At 39.0% G+C, this 19,738-nt stretch overlaps 1 protein-coding gene across 1 annotated transcript; it reads left to right on the top strand.

Annotated features, from left to right (window-relative positions):
* Positions 1–68: 68 nt before the first annotated feature.
* On the top strand, positions 69–4,983 carry LOC128780987 (olfactory receptor 5B3). The gene is made up of 2 exons (XM_053924936.1): positions 69–412; positions 4,023–4,983. The coding sequence occupies exon 2, from the start codon at positions 4,045–4,047 to the stop codon at positions 4,981–4,983; it is 939 nt and encodes a 312-aa protein (XP_053780911.1). The 5' UTR covers positions 69–412; positions 4,023–4,044.
* Positions 4,984–19,738: the final 14,755 nt, after the last annotated feature.

Raw genomic sequence — 19,738 nt, 5'->3', positions numbered from 1 at the left:
ACACTTGTTAGTATGCAGAGGCCTTAACCTAGGATTGGGTATGAGCCTGTGACCATAGTCAGGAAAAGCACCAGAAGATAAAAATTGCATGGGTGGACTTTAAAATAAGAATCTCTTATTAAGATGTTTTACAAGTTTTCTCTTATTTGCTATTTACAGACACAGTTCTGTGAATTTGGAGTCAGAGGAAATATTACTGTGTTTATTTTACAATAAGTAAGGAGGCAAGTGACTCTGCTAAGGACAGAGGGAGAATGCGTGGTAGCTTTGCTGCTTTAGCGATTTGGAACCTTATGACCGCAACCTGAGAGACAGTAACTCTATCGTATTCATGCATATTCTACAGCTGATATCCTGACTTCAGTCTCACTATTCAGAATTGACTGTTTTTTCTCTGACACACAGCAGACAGGTAAGCATCTATAAACCATGAACATTTTTAGCAAGAAGTGTTATTCATGCAAGTGGGAGAGCTATACTTTGAGTTATTTGAAAGGAAAAAGAGGTATTTTCAAGTTTTTCTAAAGTACTAAGGTGAGACTGGAGTATATGTGTCAAACTTTGTGTCAGTAGAGAGTTTACTGAGACTTGTGAAACATCTCTCTGCTTTCCTAAAGGAATGAACCAAGAAAATCACATAGATGATTCTGTGATTGATCAAGTGATAATTTGATCTTGCTCACCAAATGTTGACCCTCTCGTTGGAGTTCCAAGAAGAAAGAATGATGTACTTTACAATGTAAACTGTAATTGAAAAATAAAATTTAAAATATAAAATAAAATAAGAAAAAACTAATAAATAAGCAAAGCAAAAGAGTGAAATGATTTTTAAACTAGAAAAGTGCCTAGTATGAACTGACAAGACCCACACTACATAGAAACTTTCCCCTGTAATTGCTTGCTTCTTATTACTAGCTCATCTACATAAGTAGACAGTGAATGGCTACAAACATAGCCTTTTGATTAGATAAAAATTGGATTTAACTCTTGAATCTTGCCTCTTTCTTCTACAAGCTGTGTCATTTTAGAGCATTCTATGACTTCCCAAACCCTGGATTTCCTTATTTGTAAAGTAGGAATAATAATTCTGCCTACCTTACATATACACACGTACTTACAAAGCCTTACTCGTCATAGAACATATTACGTGCTAAAAGTGGTCATGTGTGTTAAGGTTGGCAAACGTAGTGTCATCACAGGATAGGCTTGGAAGTGAAGTTGCAAAAGTTTTAGGAGGGGGTAGAAAATAATAAAGGAGGCTAGAGACAGATAGGTGATAGATAGATAGATGATAGATAGATGATAGATGATACATAGATGATAGATAGATAGATAGATAGATAGATAGATAGATAGATGATAGAAGGAGTCTTGACTTCAGGTGGTATATGCACAATGCAATATACTGATGATGCATTATAGAATTGTACACTTGAAACCTATATAATTTCATTAACTAGTGTCACCCAATACATTTAATCAAATTTTTGAAAAGGAGATTTTTAAAAAATTTTAGGACAAAGATGTTAGTAGTTAGCAGAAGATGGATACCTTTCAAATTGAAATAAAAAAGGATTTAAAATACTGTTCCTACACAGAACAGACTCAAATAAAATATTCTATAACCCAGTGTTTGCCACCAAAATAGATCTATAGGCTAAAGACAGCCCATAAACCAGGAACTTTCAACCCTGATCTCTGTGATTCTGCTTTGAGATGAGAGAAATGGGAGAAAGAATGAGTTTAAGAAAAGGGATTATTCAAGCTAAAACATGGATTTCAAGGAAACTTTAAACAAAATAATGGCTCACATGGAATTGCTGGAGCAGACAATACTATGGGTGAAACAAGGAACTGGAGACACAGAAAATCTCAGTGGAGCCAAGGTGTGAGAAAAGGCAAAGTGAAGGGGAAGGCTTTAAGACTTTAAACTTTGTATTAATTAAATACAATAATTGGACCATCGGAGTTACGAATCACTCAGTGTGGATTCAAGGGTCTGCCTGGATCCAAAGCATGGCTTGTCAATTAATATGTGTTTTGATATAAAAAATTACTCAGCCTCTTGTGTGTCCTAATTTAAATGGATATAATAACAAAATAAACATAATGTTTGTAAGAGGATATAATGTATATACATTTTATTTTTATTTTTTAACTTTTAAATTATTTTATTGTTGTTCAATCACAGTTGTCTGCATTTTCTCCTCACCCCCCCACCCTATCCCAATGAAACCCACCTCCCTCCCCTGCTCCCACCCTCCCCCTTGATTTTGTCCATGTGTCCTTATAGTAGTAGTTCCTGAGAACCCCTCTCCGCACTATCCCTTCCCCCCTCCTCTCTGGCTATTGTTAGATCATTCTTAACTTCAATGTCTCTGGTTATATTTTGTTTGCTTTTTTCTTCTCTTGATTATGTTCCAGTTAAAGGTGAGATCCTATGCTATTTGTCCCTCACTGCCTGGCTTATTTCACTTAGCATAATTCTCTCCTTTTCCATCCATGCTGTTGCAAAGAGTATGAGCTCCTTCTTTCTCTCTGCTGCATAGAATTCCATTGTGTAAATATACCATAGTATTTTGATCCACTCATTTGCTGATGGGCACTGAGGTTGCTTCCAGTACTTGGCTATTGTAAATTGTGCTGCTATGAACATTGGGATGCATAGGTTCTTTTGGATTGGTGTTTCAGGGCTCTTAGGGTATAATCCCAGCAGCGGAATTGCTGGGTCAAAGGGCAGTTCCATGTTTAGTTTTCTGAGGAAATTCCATACTGTTTTCCACAGTGGCCACACCAGTCTGCATTCCCACCAACAGTGCACTAGGGTTCCCTTTTCTCCGCATCCTCTCCAACACTTGTTTTTTGATTTGTTTATGTTGGCCACTCTGACCGGTTTGAACTGGTACCTCACTGTGGTTTTAATTTGCATCTCTGATGGCTAGTGATGCTGAGCATCTTTTCATGTGTCTCTGGGCCCTCTGTATGTCTTCCTTGGAGAAGTGTTTGTTCAAGTCCTTTCCCATTTTTTAATTGGGTTGTTTGTCTTCCTGGAGTGGAGTCGTGTGAGTTCTTTATATTTTTTGGAGATCAGACCCTTGTCTGAGGTATCATTGGCAAATATGTTTTCCCATACTGTTGGTTCTCTTTTTATTTTACTGCTGTTTTCTTTAGTCATGCAGAAGTTTTTATTTTGATGAGGTCCCATTTATTTATTCTGTCCTTCATGTCCTTTGTTTGAGGGGACATGTCTGTGAGGATGTTGCTGTGTGGAATGTCAGATTTTCCTGCCAATGTTTTCCTCTAGTACTTTTATGGTGTTATGACTTATATTTGTCTATTATCCACCTTGAATTAATTTTTGTGTATGGTGTATGTTGGTGATCGAGTTTCATTTTTTTGCATGTAGCTGTCCAGATCTCCCAAAACCATTTGTTGAAGAGGCTATTTTTGCTCCATTTTATGCTCCTGCCTCCTTTGTCAAATATTAATTGACCGTAAAGACTTGAGTTTATTTCTGGGCTCTCTGTTCTGTTCCATTGGTCTATGTGCCTGTTTTTATGCCAGTACCAGGCTGTTTTGATTACAGTGGCCTTGTAATACAGTTTGATATCAGGTATTGTGATCCCTCCTGCTTTGTTCTTCAACATAATGTGTATACTTTTAAAGTGTCTTGAGTTGTTTCTGATAGGTGAGCAACATGCAAATATTTGCCTTCTCCAGGCTTTGGAAAAGTTGATTGACAGGTACATTCACACTGCACAAGCCATTGAATGAGTTATTTAGCTTTCTGTATCTCAATTTGCAAACTTATGAACTTGAAAATTAGGCAATTTTTCCATAAAGATCCTTCAGATTGGACAACATGTAACCTTATGTATAACCAATGCACTAAGTTTTGTTATGAAGCCCACATTTTACTTGGAGAATCTTGAAATACAAGTCATTGCTATAATGGAATGCTACATGTTGTATGTACACTTCTCAGCTTAAGTTTATTTATCACTGTTTCATTGTTCTCCTAGCCACCAAGCATTCTCCACACTGATGGAGAACACTACGGAAGTGACAGAGTTCATCCTCCTGGGACTAACCAATGACCCAGAGCTGCAGGTCCCCCTCTTGATCATGTTCACTGTCATCTACCTCATCACCTTGACTGGGAATTTGGGAATTATGGTGTTGATTCCCTTGGACTCTCGTCTCCACACTCCCATGTACTTTTTCCTCAGTAACCTGTCTCTGGTGGATTTGTGTTACTCCTCAGCTGTAACTCCTACAGTCATGGCTGGATTTCTTCCTGGAGACAAGGTCATCTCCTACAATGCATGTGCTGCTCAGATGTTCTTTTTTGGAGCCTTTGCCACTGTGGAAAATTACCTCTTGGCCTCCATGGCCTATGACCGCTATGTAGCAGTGTGCAAACCCCTGCATTATACCACCACCATGACAACAGGTCTGTGTGCGAGTCTGGCCATAGGCTCCTATGTCTGTGGATTCCTGAATGCCTCCATCCACACGGTGGACACCTTCAGCCTCTCTTTCTGTGAGTCCAATGTGGTCCATCACTTTTTCTGTGATGTTACAGCAGTCATGGTTCTCTCTTGCTCTGATAGACATGTTAGTGAGATGGTTCTTGTTTATGTAGTGAGCTTCATCATCTCTCTTGCACTTTTTGTTATCTTGATTTCCTATACATTCATATTTGTTACCATCCTAAAGATGCACTCATCTTCAGGGTATCAGAAGGCTCTGTCCACCTGTGCCTCCCACTTCACTGCAGTCTCCATTTTCTATGGAACTATCATCTTCATGTACTTACAGCCCAGCTCCAGCCATTCTATGGACACAGACAAAATCGCATCTGTGTTCTATACGATGGTCATTCCCATGCTGAACCCCCTGGTCTACAGCCTGAGGAACAAGGAGGTCAAGAGTGCACTCATGAAGGTTGTTTTAGAGACAAAACTGTGTTTAGGATTGTGATTTGAACATTGTGCAATGCACAGTAACCTAGTTTCCTTAAGGCCACAGTAAAATTAAGGTCTCAAAGTAATATCCTTGCCCATTCCAAAGTCTCCTGTCCTAAAAATAAAAAAAAACTTTATTTCCAGAAATGTACCTGAGCAAGAAAGTCTAAGATGACTTGGGGTTCACATGTCAAAAATCTTATTAAGGATATTTTTTATTCACTTATTCTACATGCGCTTTTTTCCTACCACTAAAAGCAAACACACATAAAATAGGGCCACAAAGAAGACCATGAGCAAAGTGCACACGTGCGCCCCAGGAGGATACCTACATCTTTGAATAGAAACCAATAATGTTGTACATTTTGCGTCTGGAAATGCTTTGAAATGGTTAGTGCTGATATTTCATCTCTACTTGTGTTGATTTAAATGACCTTTTATGACTTCCCTATTTTTTTTTAGTTTTTATTTTTATTCAGTCACAGTTGTGTGCCTTTTCTCCCCATCCCTCCACCCCACCCCAGCTGAAACCCCCTCCCTCCCCTGCCTCTACCGTCCCCCTTGATTTTGTCCATGTGTCCTTTATAGTAGTTCCTGTAATCCCCTCTCCTCACTGTCCCCTCCCCACTCCCCCCTGACCATTGTTAGATTGTTCTTAACTTCAATGTCTCTGGTTGTATTTTGTTTCCTTTTTTCTTCTATTTATTATGTTCCAGTTAAAGGTGAGACCATATGGTATTTGTCCCTCACTGCCTGGCTTATTTCACTTAGCATAATGCTCTCCAGTTCCATCCATGCTGTTGCAAAGGGTTAAGCTCCTTCTTTCTGTCTTCTGCATAGAATTCCATTGTTTAAATGTACCATAGTTTTTGGATCCACTCGTTTGCTGATGGGCACTTAGGTTGCTTCCAGTACTTGGCTATTGTAAATTGTGCTGCTCTGAACATTGGGGTGCACAGGTTCTTTTGGATTGGTGTTTCAGGGCTCTTAGGGTGTAATCCCAGCAGCGGAATTGCTGGGTCAAAGGGCAGTTCCATGTTTAGTTTTCTGAGGAAATTCCATACTGTTTTCCACAGTGGCCACACCAGTCTGCATTCTCACCAACAGTGCACTAGGGTTCCCTTTTCTCCGCATCCTCTTCAACATTTGTTTTTTGATTTGTTTATGTTGGCCACTCTGACCGGTTTGAACTGGTACCTCACTGTGGTTTTAATTTGCATCTCTGATGGCTAGTGATGCTGAGCATCTTTTCATGTGTCTCTGGGCCCTCTGTATGTCTTCCTTGGAGAAGTGTCTGTTCAAGTCCTTTTCCCATTTTTTAATTGGGTTGTTTGTCTTCCTGGAGTGGAGTCGTGTGAGTTCTTTATATATTTTGGAGATCAGGCCCTCGTCTGAGGTATCGTTAGCAAATATGTTTTCCCATACTGTTGGTTCTCTTTGTAACTTGGTGCTGTTTTCTTTCACCATGCAGAAGCTTTTTATTTTGATGAGGTCCCATTTTTATTCTTTCCTTTATGTCCCTTGCTTTAAGGGACATGTCTGTGAGGATGTTGCTGTGTGGCATGTCTGAGATTTTCCTGTCAATGTTTTCCTCTAGTACTTTTATGGTGTTATGATTTATGTGTAAGTCTTTTATCCATCTTGAGTTTATTTTTGTGTATGGCATAAGTTGGTGATCGAGTTTCATTTTTTTGCACGTAGCTCTCCAGATCTCCTAACACTATGTGTTGAAGAGGCTGTTTTTGCTCCATTTTATGCTCCTGCCTCCTTTGTCAAATATTAATTGACCGTAAAGACTTGGGTTTATTTCTGGGCTCTCTGTTCTGTTCCATTGGTCTATGTGCCTGTTTTTATGCCAGTACCAGGCTGTTTTGATTACAGTGGCCTTGTAATACAGTTTGATATCAGGTGTTGTGATCCCTCCTGCTTTGTCCTTCTTCCTCAAAATTGCTGCAGCTATTCAGGGTTGTTTATGGTTCCATATAAATTTCTGAAATGTTTGTTCTATATCTGTGAAATATGTCATTGGTACTCTAATAGGGATTGCATTGCATCTATAAATTGCTTTGTGTAGTATGGCCATTTTGATGATGTTAATTCTTCCAATCCATGAGCATGGTACATGCTTCCATTTGTTTGTGTCTTCCTTAATTTCTTTCTTCAGTGTTGTGTAGTTTTCTGAGTATAGGTCTTTTACCTCCTTGGTTAGGTTTATTCCTAGGTACTTTATTTTTCTTGTGGCTGTATCAAATGGGATTTTTTTCCTGATTTCTGTTTCTGCTGTTTCGTTGTTGGTATACAGGAATGCCTTTGATTTCTGAGTATTGACTTTGTATCCAGCTGTTTTGCCAAATTCATTTATTAGGTCGAGTAGTTTTTTGGTGGAGTCTATAGGATTTTCCATGTACACTATCATGTCACCTGCAAACAGTGACAGTTTCATTTCCTCCTTTCCAATTTGGATGCCTTTTATTTCTTCTTGTTGTCTGATTGCTGTGGCTAGGACTTCCAATACTATGTTGAATAGGAGTGGTGAGAGAGGGCATCCTTGTCTTGTTCCTGATCTTAGTGGAAAAGCTCTAATTTTTTGTCCATTGAGTGTGATGTTGGCTGTAGGTCTCTCATATATGGCCTTTATTATGTTGAGAAATGCTCCCTCTATTCCCACTTTGCTGAGTGTTTTTATCAGAAATGGGTGCTGTATCTTATCAAATGCTTTCTCCGCATCTATTGATATGATCATGTGATTTTTGTCTTAGCTGTTGTTTATGTGATGTATTATGTTTATTGATTTGTGAATATTGTACCATCCTTGCATCCCTGAGATGAATTCCACTTGGTCATGGTATATGATCTTTTTAATATATTGCTGGATGCGGTTTGCCAATATTTTCTTGAGAATTTTAGCGTCTATGTTCATCAGCGATATTGGCCTGAAGTTTTCTTTCTTCGTTGTGTCTTTATCTGGTTTTGGGATTAGGATGATGCTGGCTTCATAAAAAGAGCTTGGGAGTCTTCCATCAGTTTGGATTTTTTTGAATAGTCTGTGAAGGATAGGGGTTAGCTCTTCCTTAAATGCTTTGTAGAATTCTCCTGTGAAACCATGTGGTCCAGGGCTTTTGTGTGTTGGGAGTTTTTTGATGACTGCTTCAATTTCCTCTGCTGTTATTGGTCTGTTAAGGTTTCCTGCTTCTTCTTCATTCAGTTTTGGAAGATTATATTTTTCTAGAAATGTCGCCATTTCACCTAGGTTTTCAAATTTCTTGGCATACAGTTCTTCATAATAATTTCTTACAATCCTTTGTGTTTCTGTGGTATCAGTCATAATCTCTCCTCTTTCATTTCTAATTGTGTTTATTTGGATCCTCTCTCTTTTTTCTTGATGAGCCCACTTAAAGGCTTGTTGATTTTGTTTATCTTTTCAAAGAACCAGCTCCTGGATTCATTGATCCTTACAATTGTGCTTTTAGTCTCTATGTCATTTAACTCTGCTCTGATCTTGGTTATTTCCTTCCTTCTGCTTGCTCTGGGCTGTCTTTGTTGTTGTTCCTCCAGTTCTTGTAGGCGTAGGGTTAGGTTGTTTGTTTGAACTGTTTCTAACTTCTTAAGGTAGGCCTGTATTGCTATGAACTTCCCTCTCAGGACTGCCTTTGCTGTGTCCCATAGGTTTTGGGTTGTTGTGAGTTCGTTTTCATTTGTTTCCAGGAAGTTTTTGATTTCTTCCCTAATCTCGTTCTTGACCCATTCATTGTTTAATAGCATGCTATTCAGTCTCCATGATTTTGAGTGTTTTGGGTTTTTTCCTTTGGGGTTGGTTTCTAGTTTCAGTCCCTTGTGGTCAGAGAAAATGCTTGATATGATTTCAATTTTCTTGAATTTGTTGAGGCTTGCTTTGTGTCCTATCATGTGGTCTATCTTTGAAAATGTTCCATGTACATTTGAAAACAGTGTGTATTTTGCTTCTTTGGGATGAAAAGCTCTCTATATATCAGTTAAGTCCATTTCCTCTAGGGTATTGTTAAGTGACACAATATCTTTGTTGATCTTTTGTTTGGAAGACCTGTCCATTTTTGATAATGGGGTGTTAAAGTCCCCTACTATAATTGTGTTGCTGTCAATATCTTTCTTGAAGTCCTCCAAGATTTTCTTTATGTATTTGGGTGCTCCTATGTTGGGTGCATATATATTTACAATGTTTATGTCTTCTTGGTGGATTCTTCCTTTGAGTATTATGAAGTCACCTTCTGGGTCTCTCTTTATGGCCCTTCTTTGGAAGTCTATTTTGTCTGATATGAGTATTGCTACCCCTGCTTTTTTTTCCTGTCTGTTTGCTTGGAAAATTTGTTTCCAGCCCTTCACTTTCAGTCTGTGTAGGTCTTTTGTCCTGAGATGGGTCTCTGGTAGGCAGCATATGTGTGGGTCATGTTTTCTTATCCATTCAGCTATTGTATGTCTTTTGATTGGAGCATTTAATCTATTTATGTTTAAGGTTATTATCGATAGGTAGTTATTCATTGCCATTTTTTCCTACCTGTGTTCCTCTCTCTTTCTCTTTTCCTTCCTTTCCTTAAAGCAGTCCCTTTAGCATCTCTTGCAGAGCTGGTTTGGTGGAAGTGTATTCTTTTAGACTTCTTTTGTCTGTGAAACTCTTTATTTGGCCTTCTATCTTGACTGAGAGCCTTGCTGGGTAAAGTAGTCTTGGTTGCAGGCCTCTGGTTCTCATTACTTGGAATATTTTTTGCCATTATCTTCTGGCTTGGAGCATTTCCATTGAGAAGTCAGTTGCTAACCTTATTGGGGCTCCCTTGTATGTTACTTCCCGTTTCACCCTTGCTGCCTTTAAGATCCTCTTTTTGTCTTGGAATTTTGCCATTTTAATTATGATGTGTCTTGCAGTGGGCCTCTTTGGGTTCCTCTTGTTTGGGACTCTCTGTGTTTCCTGGATTTGGGTGACTTTTTCTCTCATCAGATTAGGAAAATTTTCCATCATTACTTTTTCAAACAGGTTTTCTATCCCTTGCTCTTCTTCTCCTTCTGGTATTCCTATTATACGGATATTGTTACATTTCATGTTGTCCTGCATTTCCCTTAATCCCTCTTTATTCTTTCTGAGCCTCTTTTCCTTTTCTTGCTCTTTCTGGGTGTTTTTTTCTACTTTGTCCTCCAGCTTGCTGATGCAATCCTCTGCTTCATCAAGTCTGCTTTTGATTCCTTCTACTGTGTTCTTCAATTCAGAAATTGTATTCTTCATTTCCTCTTGGCCCTTGCTGATAGTTTCTATTTCCTTTTTCATGTTGATATAGTTTGCAGTGAGTTCATTGTAGTTTCCCTGTAGTTTCTGGTAGTTCTCTGTGAACTCAGTGAGCTTCCTGATAACCATTGCTTTGAACTCAGTATCTGATAGTTGACTTGCCTCTTTTTCAGTTAGCATTCTTTCTGGGGCTTCCTCCTTTCCTTTCACTTGGGAATTGTTTCTTTGTCTTCCCATTGTTTGTGAGACTCTTCTTGTTAGCCTCTGCTTCTTAAATTGATCTATTCTGACTCCCTGGGTTTATGGTATGCACTTCTATGGTAGAATGCCAATGGGATTCAGTGGTGCTGTCTCCTTAATCTCCTGTGCTCACTGATCTTGAGCTGACATTTATGGGTCTAACACGGTCTAACTCTGGTCTTTTCAGCACTCCAGGTTTTATTGTCTCACCTGTGGGATAAAGAGAAAGGGGGGGGGAAGGAGAAAGGAAAGAGGGAAAAAGGGAATAGAAAAGGAAAGAAAGGAAGGAAGAAGGAATAAAGAAAGATCGGAGGCAAGATAAGAAGGAATTTTAACAAAAATTAAAACAAAGGAATAAATAGAAGAAGGCAGGAAGAAGGCATAAAAAAGGTAAAGGATGGAAGGAAAAAATAATAAAAAAAGAAAGAAGGACAGAAAGGAAGAAGGAATTCAGGGGGAAAGGAGGAAGAAAAAAAAAAGGTCTTCTGCTGGCTTTAAACTGGTCACGTTAGTTCTGATGGTCTTCCTGTCTGTGGAACGGGAGGGGGTGGTTGGAAGGATTGGTTTCACTTTTCTCCCTTCCTGAGCCACACTCTTCGCTGTTGTTCAGCCTTCAGTCCAGTTCCTCAGGGTCCTTCTGCTCCCCACTAGGCCTTTAGTTCACCAGTTGTGCTGTCCTTGAGTTGCACCAATTAGGAGCAACTCACACTCCCCCTTCTTGCTCTTTGCTGTCTTAGATGCTAGGGGCTCTCGGTGCTGCTACAGGGTAGTTCAGCCCCCTACTGGGTCGAGTCTTTCCGGGGAATGCAGTCTCCCCTAGCCCTGCAGCTCCCCTCTGCTGGAAGTTCTGCCTTCCTCCCAGAGAGCCAGTATGCCCTGCAGGGCTCTGTGTGCAGGGGCTAGGTAGGACTTGTTCAGAACCAGTGCTTTTAGGTGTGGTCCCTCGCAGGCAGCCAGGCCATTGATCAGCTGATCTGCAGCTTTGGGCCTGTGTTGTGCGGCCATCTAATCTGCCGCTTTTCGGCTTCCCCATTCTTTTCTCCTCATTCATTCACACTTCCCAATTTTCTTCACATTTTTCAGTCTGACAACACCAAACATGTTACTGCCTTGGGACATTTGTACTTACTGTTTGTGTGGAATGCTCCTCTACTCCATTAAGGTTGGTGCTTAAATGTGACTGTATTACAGATTTCTTTCTTGACCATCTGTTTAAAATAGTCATTGTTTATTTACATGCACAGTACCCTTTCACTCTTAGTTATTCTTTTAAGAAAAATTCTCACCCAAGGATTTGTTGTTATTGATATTAGAGGGAGAAGAAGGGAATAGAGAGAAACACCCTGCCTGGGGATTGAACCCGCAACCTAAGTAAGTGCCTTGAAGGAACACAAACCTGCAATGTTTTGGTATAAAGGATGACACTCCAACCTACTGAGGCACCCACCATGGCACTCTGGGTCGTTCGTCATGGTCCTCCTGAATCATCACCTATTGAATGTGTGCTTCTTCACTTTATCGTCTCTCTTCCCCAACTAGAATTCAGACTCTATGAAAGTGGTGGCTTTATCTGTTTTGTTTACAACATGATCCACAGTAACTCAACAAGCATCTATTTCATACTCAATTTTCAATAACTTTTTGTTAAATGAATAAACGTATTAAGCTTTGAGTCCAGCTCTATTGGTATGTTGAATTTTTAAACTATTGGTGATTGTAGTGTATCATCCATAACATATACTTTCTACATAGATGTATAGTGCATTTTAAGGAGCACAGCTCTTTTTCTACTTTTCTGTGCATTCTCTCTCATTGTGTGCCCTCCAATGTTTGGACACAAAGATTTCTTAGGTCCCAAAAGCAAATGAATCATCTGTAACGATTTTACAGTTTTACTTAGAAGTGATGTCTCATTAAGTGGCCACTAAAACATCAAGAAAATCCAAAAAAGACATCGAATATGAGATTATTTAAAGGTTCAGTGTCTGATTATATTTGAAAACACTTTGTACATATGAAATGTAACTAACTAAAATGATTCTAAATATCTATATAGAATATAAACATGGCAGTAGCTATTAATAATAAAAATATAGCACATTCAATATGCTACCACAGGGATTAAACTTTATGCTTTTAATGCGGATTTTCAGGGAGCTCTGTACTGTAGAAAACCTATGCACACAAACATGTGCCTTTGTCGAATTTGTTGTCTCAATAGAATAAGAGGCTTCAATAGCTCACTATTTGCAAGAGTTTGCTTGGATAAGCTAATATTCTCATGCTGGTGTTTTGGGGGCTGAGGAGCATAACACAAATATTCACTTCTATCTTTATGGTGATATTTCCCCTCTTAGAACCATTTTGAATTATGATTTTAAATGATCGTTTAATTGTAGGATATTTTAGCGTTACAGAAAAACTTAAAACAGTGCAGATTCAGTGCAACCCTGTGGCAGTCTGAATAACAGCCTGCAAAAGGGTCATCCTCACTCCTGGAACCTTCCACAGTTACCTTCTAGGACCTGAAGGACTGGGTAGATGTGGTTAAAGTAAGATTTCATCTGGGATTATCTGTGTGGACCTTAAAGGCACTGCCACTAAACCTAAGAGGAAGTCAGGGAGTTGTGACCACAGCTAACGCTAACAGAGGAGTGTGCTGTGTGACCTTCAAGTAGAGACAAAGGTGGTGTGACCACCAACACTGGAATGCCAGCAGCCACCGGAAGACGCATGGCTCTTGCAACAAAATGATATTTGTCCAGGGAAAACAATTTTGAACTTATGGATTCCAGACTGTGAATAAGTAAAGTTTGCAGTAATTTGTTATAGCAGCCATAAAAATGAATACAATTCTTGCTTAATATTCCCCACAGATATATTGTACAGCCAAGAAACCAAGATTGACACAGTATGATTTTCTAAACTTCAGATTTTATTCAGATTTCATTAGTTTCCCACTCATATCCTCTCCTCTGCTTGCATTTAGTTACTGTGTTTTCTTAATGTCTCCTGGCCTGTGACAAGCTCTCCATCTTTCCCTATTTTTGTTGACCATGGCGGTGTTGAGAGTACTAGTCGGGTATTTCACAGAATGCTCTTCAGTTGTGATTTTCTCACATAGCCTCATGATGTGACCGGGATTACAGTTTTCAGGGACTACAGGGAAATGTTGTTTCATCCCATCATATCAGCAAAATTTGTCTCTTTTCCTCAATTATGTATTTGCTGAGTCATTTCCTAGTGTTCTCATGTATTCATTTTTTATTATGGAAACTAACCAACAGTAGGTTTCGTTTTGGCTCAGATTGTTCTGCTTTCACCACTTGTAGCTCTTTCTGTTTGTGGCCCATTTCAGAACTTCATTCCTTCCTTGTTTTTTTACCACTCCCTCACTTTCTGTTACTGCACAGTGCTGCATACAGGCTTGCCTTGTATTTTCCCTACCCCTATCACAAAATCGACTATTTCTGTTACGGGAGAAGCTCTCAGACACTTGGTTCTTCCTGCCAATGTAGTAAGAATTAAACATCAGTGAGTCTATTAGCGTGCCAGCAGGATTTATTGGTGATCCTTTCTCAGGGAAGAGAATGGGCTTAGCTAAAGTGGGGGCTGAGGGACTGAAAGGCATAGGTTCAGGGTAAAACCAGGTAAATGCAGCAAAGGTAGTGGGGGCCAAAGATGAGGCTGGGGTGGCAAGGTCCCATGTCCTTTGTTCTGGAGATTTATATAGTTGGCAGGCAGAGTGGTGCGGGGGATGACATATTGATTGACAGGTAAAGGTGGTGGTAGCTTTCCCAGACTGGAGCTTGATTATCCCAAAGAGTGAATGGGCTTCTTCCTTTAGGCACTATTTGCCCTTTTGGGCCAAACAGGCCTAGGGATGAAAGCACAGTTTCAAAGACTTTCTTTTCCACACAATGGAAAAGATACATAGAATTTCAAGGACTGCGGAGTCAGTGGGTGGGACAGGGATCCCTCCTCCTCCCTGCTTTTGTTTCCTCTCTGGCTGCTCTTTCTACTGTAACATTTCAAGCTTGTTGATACTGGAATTTTACTTCTGGGTGCTCTTGTGCACAGAGGTGGGAGGTATATGTGTATGTACTTTGCGTACATTCATAATGTGGAGTTATTCTCTACCTATCCATCATAACTATACTAAGCTAAACACCGCTGTATACTGATGTTTCTGACTCTCATCCACAATTTTCAAACAGCATGCTACAGAATTTTTCAAACAAGTAATACCGGACCATTTAGTCTGAGGCACAAACCTCTTTCCCTTAGATTGTCAAATAAAAAAATGACAGCAGCCAACACAATAGCTATCTGGTGTGAATGCATCAAAATTATACCTGTTTTTCAATCACATTAGCAAAAAATATATTTTTTGGTATGCCACAAAATTTTAGCAATTAGTTATGTGTGACATGAGATAGAAAAGGTTGACAATTGCTGCTTTACTCTATTTACCCCAACTTGTCCCTTTTCTTATCTGTAACTTCCTTCTCTGACAGTGAGAGACTAGGTTCTCAATGAATCCCATTCATTAATTTATTGGTGTGACTGGTTTGCGGGTAAATCAGTTCCATAATTGTTTTTTATTTAAACTTGATTACATTTTTTCCATTACCATGTAGTCCCCTTATACCCCTGCCCCTGCCCCAGCAATCACCACACTGCTGTCCCTGTCCATGAGTCCTTTTTCCTAAATTTTCCTCTATCCCTCCACCCCCTAACATCCCCCCAACTTCTCTCCTCTGCTTTCCATCGATGAGCCTGTCTCTTTTTTGCTTCTTAGTTCAGTTTGTTCTTAATCTATTCCCCCATGAGAATCAACTTTTACTACAGCATAGTATTTTTTATGGCTTTTTTTACTTTTATCTTGGTAAACCTATTGTTTTCCAACATTAGTTAGGTCAGTTCATTTTTTCCCCTCTTTCCCTTCAGGGAGGTGAACTCATGCCTTCATAGCACTATCAGATTTTTAAATTCCTCTGTGTTCACTCCTGGCATTCTCCTCTACTCCTGGCTGATTCCTTCTAATTTGTATATATTAAATTTCATGCTTTGCTGTGTATAGTTGTATGGGTTTTAACAAATGCAGAGTCATGTGCTCACTGGCCATTACATGGAGATTAATTTAATTATTCTAAAATGTCCTTTCTATCCGTCTTATAGACAACCATTCTCCACTCTCCCAACCTTTAGAAATCATTGAGCTTTTTTCCATCCCCGTTATGTAAACGGAATCACACAACAAGGAGCCTCTAGGGCTTGCTTCTTACATGTTAAGCTCCAATTTAGGTTCGTCCTTATTCATGCATGAATCAATATTCTTCTATTTTATGACTGAACAGTGTTCCAATTTAACATCGTTCTACAGTTTGCAAGTGCAACCGGTTGCTTCTGTTTGTCCATTCTTAATCTCAATAACACTTTTCAAAACATTTGTGTAGAGGTTTCTGGTGGAACATATGGTTTCACTTTACATTTAACATTCAATTCTCCTTTTGTGTTGAACTAACAGCTGTTGGAGCACAATGTTTTTGAAAACAATTTTTTATCATGTACTTGCCTTTGGATCTTTTATAAAAATTAGTTGATTATATATCTGTGAAGCATTTCTGGAAGCTGTAGCCTGTTCCATTTATTTGTGGGTCACTCTTTTCCATAATGCTACACTGTCTTCATTACCATATGTTATAGAAAGTTGTGAAATGAAATAACTTTAATACTCATACTTTGTTTTTATTCTTCATAACTAATTTGCTTATTAATTTTGGAATTACATATACATTTATAATCAGCATGTCAATATTTATACTCAAAAAAGCCCTACATGGGTTTCAATTGTGATCACATGGAGTCTATTGAGTAGCCAACTTTAAGTCTCCTGATCCCTGAATTGGTATATCTTTACACTCGTTTATCTAAAATTTCATTCTTCAGTAGGCTGTACTTTTCCCTCACTTTTAAGACAAGTGTCTTAAATATACTCAAAGAACTAAACAAAATCTTGGACAAAGAAGTAAAGGAGATCAGGAAAATTTGGTATCAAAAAATAGAGAATATTAATAGAGACAAAAATGATAAGAAGTAACCAGATTGAAATTCTGCAGAAAACCAAGAAGAGATGAGGTAGACATTGGGAAGCTCAGATTTCCTGATTTTAAAATATTAGTATCTTTTGCTTTTCAAAGAAGCTTAATATTCTTTATCAGATTAGGATAGAATAGAAATCTATGGGGTAGATGGTGAGGGCTTCTTATCTTGTGAATTCAGAAAATCAGGGCTGTAAAAAGAAGGAAATCTTACCTTTTGTGACAACATGAGTGGACCTGGAGAGTATTATGCTAATTGAAATGAGGCAGTTCAGAGAAAGGTGAATACCATATGATCTCACTTATGTGTGGAATCCAATGAACAAAATAAACTGATTTACAAAGTAGAAACAGGGGCTTGGATACATGGAGCAGACTAACAACTGTCAGAAAAGAGAGGCGAGGGGGACAGGGAACTGGATGAAAGAAGGTGAAGGGATGAGCCAAAGAACATATATAATGAGGTCTTCCAGAAAGTAGCCCGTCATGTTGTGTGAAAAATGAGAAATTTATTGGAAAAGATATAAAATGCAAGAAATATTGTAGATAGGACAATATTCCTCAGTCTGCTTCAAAGTAGACACTATGGAACCTCACACAGTTCTCCTAATTGCCAGCAGCTGCCCCATCTTATTATCCTGCATCTCACCAACAATCTAATATCTCTTCCCTTTCAAAGGTGATTTCAGTTTTGGGAACAGCCAGGAGTCACAGGTTGACAATCTGGGCTGTAGAGGGGCTGAGTTACCTGGGTGATTTCATGGTTCACCAAAAAACTGCATGAGATGTGATGCATGAGCAGGTGCATTGTCATGATGAAGCTGCCAGTCACCAGTTGCTCATAGCAACAGCCTTCTGAGTCATCTGAATAGTTTTCACAAAGGAATGTTCATACTTAATGCAACATTTGATGCAGGTTTGTTGCTCTGCTGGCTCAGTCATTTTGAACATGATGGCCACAGAGTACACATCCTTACTCAAAGGCATCTACTGCCTCCACTGACTAGCACAGCAAAGTCATCATTGTTCATGCATGCACATTCTAGCCCACTCTCCTTGGCTGCCAGTTACATCGATGTTGTGCAAACCATTCTCACTATACTAACAATGGCTGGACGTGTTCCAGACAGGCCTCATATGTGTAACCTACAAGACAGACAATGGTGTGGTGATCAGTAGAAGGAAGAGGGGTTGGAGGCTGGGTGGAGATGGGCAAAGGAGAGAAATGGGGACATCCGTAATAGTGTCAACAATAAAAACTTGAGCTAATTTATTAAAGATAATTTTAATGGTAGGCCTTCTACATACCACTATAAAGAGATCAATGGGCCTTCTTTCCAGTGAAACAACAACATTGGTAAAAAATATATATATTCATAACCCAAGAATTTAAAGTTCCTTGAAATGGCCCCAAGGACAAATAGCAAATGGAGAAGAAATCTCCCAGGAAAGCTATGCAACTTGCTAAGAACGAGTCAGTGGATTTCAAGCTGTGACCTGCCCCTTTCCTCCTCTACCCCAGCTGTGTGGTAGAAGTTCTACTTCAGAAAAGTGCATCCAAGAAGCAGGGCTACTCTCTCACTCCAGGTATCAGTGTAGAGCTACAGTTCCACCCTACGAGGGGCAGGACACTGACATCTCATCTTACTCAGCTTCATGTTATACAAACTCTATTCCCATTAGGCAAAACTGAGTGGATAGGGGCTGCCAATTCCCATCCAGTTCCCATTCATACTGTTAGATCTTTGCCCAAGGTCCAGCAAGCTGAGAACTTTGGGACCCAGTGGCCACTGCCTCACCTTCCTGTCCAGCAATTCCACACTGGAAAGGACAAGAGTGGTCATATTTACAGAAGGCAAAATAGACTTTCACTCAAAAACCATAAGAAGAGACAAAGAAACACTTATACAATGATAAAAGGGTAAATTCTCTACCACGATATAATGATTATAAATACATATGCATCAAATATTCCCAACATATGAAGTTAACAGTTAACACAATTGAAGTGAGAAGTGGTAACACAATAATAGTGGAAGATTTCAATATCCCACATTTAATCATGACAAACCAGATGGAAGATTGATAAGAAACACTGAATTCCATTCAATTAAACATATACTTACCATTTGATCAAGCAATCCAACTTATAGAAATTATCTAAGTGAAATGCAAAAACAACATTGCACTGATTTTTAGAAAGTTTATTCAAAATATCCAGATATTGGAATCAACCCAAATGCCCTACAACTGAGAAGTGTAGAAACAATCTGTGATGTTTATATAATGGAATACTATTCAGCAATAATAAAAGAGATTTTACTACTTCTATATTACAGGTTGGATTATGTTCCTAAAAAATTCATTTGTTGGAGTCCCGACCCTCAGTACTGCAGAATGTAACCTTCTTTGGAAATAAGCTTTTTGCTGATTTAATTAGGTAAGAGTAAGTCATAATGGAGCAGGCTAATCTTGGAATGGTGGCTTGTATCCTTTTAAAAAGGAAAAATCTGGGAGGTCACATGAGAGGAATGGTGGTGTGAGAGGTCTCCTTGGCCTCTCTCTTTGAAGTTTCGAGAATTTGAACAGATATAATTGAACAAGGGATTCCCTGCTCAACGCTAAAACACCATGCTAAGTGAAAGAGACCAGGCAGAAGAGCTATGCAGACTAGGGTGTTATTTATAGGACATTCTTGCAAAGGGAAAATTATTTGGACACAAAAGTTAGTCACCAGAGCTGTGTGTGGGGGAAGGAGTTGATCACCAAGGGAAGCTCAGAGTGTTTGTTTGATAATGGAACTCTTCTATATGATGATTTTGTTAATGAGTACATGACCATACATTTGACCAAACTTGAAGTGTAATATACACTAAAAGCTATAGATATTATTGTGGTTTGTAAATTATACTCTAACCAGAAAATAGAAAAGGATGATCAGTGACAAGTCTATGAAAACATGTGCACTCTCATCATACCCAGCTCAGTTCCTACAGGAAATTTAATTGCTTCTTTTTTAAAAATTTGGGATGAAAGTTTTATAGAAGTCTTCATGGGAGACATCCCCAAAGAACCACAGGTCTCTATGGCTCCTTCTGATTCCCATGAGTTAGCCTCTGAAATTCCAATGTGACTCATCATGAAATCATTTTAAAGGGACCAGACTGTGTGCTAAG

Source organism: Desmodus rotundus, chromosome 5 (assembly GCF_022682495.2).
Source record: "Desmodus rotundus isolate HL8 chromosome 5, HLdesRot8A.1, whole genome shotgun sequence".
Taxonomy (NCBI): Eukaryota; Metazoa; Chordata; class Mammalia; order Chiroptera; family Phyllostomidae; genus Desmodus; species Desmodus rotundus.
The sequence above is the reverse complement of the archived record's forward strand: the minus strand, read 5'-3'. Positions and strand labels throughout refer to the sequence as shown.

Excerpts from the sequence above, each read along its gene's own strand:
- LOC128780987 (XM_053924936.1), top strand. The coding sequence starts at position 4,045 with ATGGAGAACACTACGGAAGTGACAGAGTTCATCCTCCTGGGACTAACC.